The sequence below is a fragment of the Henckelia pumila genome, chromosome 4, assembly GCF_033568475.1.
Source record: "Henckelia pumila isolate YLH828 chromosome 4, ASM3356847v2, whole genome shotgun sequence".
Classification (NCBI taxonomy): Eukaryota; Viridiplantae; Streptophyta; class Magnoliopsida; order Lamiales; family Gesneriaceae; genus Henckelia; species Henckelia pumila.
Window position 1 is genome coordinate 190466586 of NC_133123.1, and position 3717 is coordinate 190470302.

The window sequence follows — 3717 nt, forward strand, 5'->3', positions numbered from 1 at the left end:
TAGAGTTGGGCTATTGATTCAGTTTGTATAGTTCTAAGCTTTCTGCCACAACTTTTAATTTGCCCTTGAGAGGATTGGAACGATTGTCTTCATTTTTTTATAGTGGATTTATTGGGATATTCCCAGAACCTTAGATGTAGAATTTATTACAATCCGAACCAAATCATTTGTGGTGTTGTTGCGTTTCTTGTCATTTACTTTCAATTCTATTTGTTATCTTGAATGTGTGCTATCTGGATTTGAGATTAACTTTTAGTTTATAATTTTTTAATAATTTTTTTTAACCTTGCTTTCTTACAATTAAATAAATATTTCGTCCCCCCTCACTTGTTTTTCTGGTTTCATCGTACGCTAAATTATTTATTAATATCTCCGTTATGACTCTTAACTCGATTTCTTTTTTTTTCTTTGTTTTCTTGTTTGATACCATACAAATTTTTTGGTGTCATATATACAAAAAAATAAAAATATTTATTTATAATGATTAGAAATTATGAACCTGAAAATTTTGAAAGCATTTTATATATAAATTAATAGCTGGATATGTATGTTTTAGTCGTATAAATTTTATTAATAAATTTAGAATTTAATAGAAAAATTAATCAATATTTGATATGTTCTTTAAACGATACATGATGGTTTAGTTCGACATACTGTGACAATACTTGGGGCGTTACCCTCACAAGAGGAGAGGACCAGTGACCACCAATATCTCAAAAAACTAACATGAAGTTCATCTGTTTGAACAAATAATGAATGTTGCATTGAATCTACAGTGAATGAGGTTAAAAACCCATGTAAAATCTTATTGTTTCTAGAAAAACAAAACAAAACAAAAGAAAAAAGAAAAAAGAGAACATTATAAACATTTCAACGCACAGATAACTACGTTTTTATTTTTCCATTATTGTAGCTCTAAAAACACAATTTATACGAGACATTTTTGTTTCGGTAGCATTTGTAGTAGCATCGAATATTTTTTTAAATATAACTTTTGTTTGATCAATATTTTGACACACAAATTTTCGTTTTTTAACATTTGTTTGATCATTAATTTTCCAACAATTTTCTTGGTCATCTTGCAAAATAATAATAATAATAAAGGTCATGGATCAAAATAAATATTTGTGTGAAGAAAAAATAAAATTTCAATAGGAGAATTATTTTACCCAACGCCTCAACAGAAAATACGCTCTGTGAAAAGGCCAACGTTCAAGTGTCACATTCAAGCGTGATAGAAACCATTAAGAAAAACAAAACAAAACAAAAGAACTGCAAACCAAACTTCAAGCACCAACGCAAGAGCATTCCAAAATATAACAACTAGCGCCAATTAGCTATGACAAGTCCGCTACTCAGCACTCAGAACTTCAATCTCAAACACCAAAACCGAGTTAGGCTGAATACCCCATGCTGGAAAACCACTTGCACCATAGGCATAGTCGGGAGAGCACTGCACATTATGAAAAAACAATGAATCAACAAAAGCCCCTATCGCAAATTTTGCTACACTGTTTTGCAGGACAGAGAATATATCCAGACATGGGCATGCAAGACAATCAACTGTACATTCAGGAGAATATGTGAACCTCATGGTCCACATCCATGGTATCAAAAGTAAATACAAAATCCAACGCTGACTACTTGAGCGTAACATTTTAATTTTGTTTTAGGTGCTCATTTTATCAACTCAGTCCACAAATTTTACTTAATAACGATGAATTAAGAAGGCAAGAACCATAAGTATGTAAATCGTGCCATACTTCAAGCAGATAATAAGGAAACTCTAGGGAAGACTTTTTCCTAAAGGTCTGCTGCAATAAGCAACTCAAATGTATGAGAAGAGGGATAGCATTTGCTGCCCGAATGGCAACATCAAATGCTATCACACGGTGGTACATTCAGGCTCATCACCTATTTTTTCCATCACACAATTCTGAGAACTCAATGCTAAGGAAAACAGAAAGGAAAAGATTGGCATGTTACCCGCAATCGGGCAACTTCTCCCACTTGCATTCCCAACACTCCTTCATCCCATCCTGCATACAGTGAACAGTCTGAGACTCTGAGTAAAAACAAAATATTATATTTTCCTGATCCAATACAATTAGAAAGTGTGACATGACCAAAGAACATACGTCACGTTTAAGAACGTGTCCCAACACATTGAAGAACTCAAATACTGCTGTAGCATTGAGTTTAGGCATCAAACAATTCCAGGCATCCTAAATGGAGTAACACTTTCCTACATTTTTTTAGCACTATGCAAGTCAAATTGGTCATCACATAACTGAACCCCAAGTAATGAATGCTCAATCAAGGAAATTCTTCCAAGTTCCAGTCATAAGCAGACTGAAGGATTTCTAAATCCTTCATTTTAATCCACAATTTTGAAACGTGCAACTTTCTTTTTATTTTACCCTTTAAAAAGGCGAAGATGCCAAGGTTCCGGCAGTGGGCAGCCCTGACCTATAAACGGAAACTCTGGTCATCAAATTCATGTATGCTTCATATTTCAGTAATATTTATAATTCAAACAACACAACACAAAACTCCTTCAAAATCATTGAATTCTTTTAGAATCTAATTTCTAAAAAAACATTAAGTGTCTCCCCATAAACCACCCACCATCTTCACCTTTGACCTTCCAACCAAACTGTTAAAGCTTATACAGCTCATATTTACAGCACAAACGCTAAAGAAAAAGTTAAAAAAACTAAAACCAAACCAAGAATTCCTCAACCCTTTCCTTCACCAACCCAGCACAAATCTCACTCCCAATTCTTGTGGTCTGCTTCTAACCGAATGAAGTCAGAATATGGAAAACAATTAAACCAATCAACCCCTAAATATACAAAATACAAGTAAAAGATTAAATAAAAAAACTAAACACAAGTAAAAGAAATACCTTTAATAACTTTGCCTTGACAAAGTTGGAAAGAGAACGGCGTCTGGCCCGGATCCTTTGTGCTATCATCCAGAACAAAAAATTCAGACAGAAATTTCAACATCTCTCCCCTGTTTTCGGAATCATTCGAAGAAAAAAACCAATAGAAAGCGATTTACCTCCAAAACTTTTTGGAAAGGTCGCCATTTTTACCAAAACCGGTGCAGTGAACGGTAACCTTCTGACCGGAGACGAGCTTCGAACCGCTCCCGTTGCTGAGCACTTCCTTCTCCACTCCCATTGCCCTAATTGGATGAGCAAGCATGTAAATCGAAGCACTTGTGTTTCCTAGGGTTTACAACTGCTTGATTTGGGTGTTGAAGGTCACCTGTAAGAAGATCCCGCGGGTTATATTGCAGAAAAGCCCTTGTAAAAACAAAATTAAGTTTTAACCAAAACATCGATTTTTATTCTATTTTAAATTTAAATTTATACACAAAATTTATTTAAAAAAATAGGGGGATTATATTTTAGTAATGTCACTTGAACTTTTTATGATTTTAGTCTTGTCATGAGTCAATGCGGACGGAGAAGTTGAAATCCCTATGGAACAAGTTAGTTTGGCTCAAAATCATCCCTGAGTTCGAGTGCTATTTTTCTGTGACCTAAAAATTGAGGAATCACCGGTGAACTTACGACATGGATCATGCACAATCTCATCGAATTTTCTCAGGAATTTTGATACTAAACCGTACATAGCTCACGATGAGCTATATCCTAATCCACCATCAAATCCTAATTTCAGGTCGTAGAGATCAACTATCAAAATA

General features: G+C 34.3%; 1 protein-coding gene across 1 annotated transcript; it reads right to left on the reverse strand.

Annotated features, from left to right (window-relative positions):
• Nucleotides 1-1141: 1141 nt before the first annotated feature.
• LOC140865422 (peptidyl-prolyl cis-trans isomerase FKBP12) lies at nt 1142-3283 on the reverse strand. The gene is made up of 4 exons (XM_073270065.1): nt 3067-3283; nt 2909-2970; nt 1987-2039; nt 1142-1453 (listed from the first exon to the last, which is right to left on the reverse strand). The coding sequence occupies exons 1-4, from the start codon at nt 3210-3212 to the stop codon at nt 1352-1354; spliced, it is 363 nt and encodes a 120-aa protein (XP_073126166.1). The 5' UTR covers nt 3213-3283; the 3' UTR covers nt 1142-1351.
• Nucleotides 3284-3717: the final 434 nt, after the last annotated feature.

Bases quoted from the DNA above. Each gene is read 5' to 3' on its own strand.
- LOC140865422 (XM_073270065.1), bottom strand. From the start codon at position 3,212: ATGCTTGCTCATCCAATTAGGGCAATGGGAGTGGAGAAGGAAGTGCTC. The intron at 2,971-3,066 runs GTAAATCGCTTT...TCTGGATGATAG, and splicing joins CTTTCCAAAAAGTTTTGGAG to CACAAAGGATCCGGGCCAGA. The intron at 2,040-2,908 runs GTATTTCTTTTA...CACTGTATGCAG, and splicing joins TCAAGGCAAAGTTATTAAAG to GATGGGATGAAGGAGTGTTG.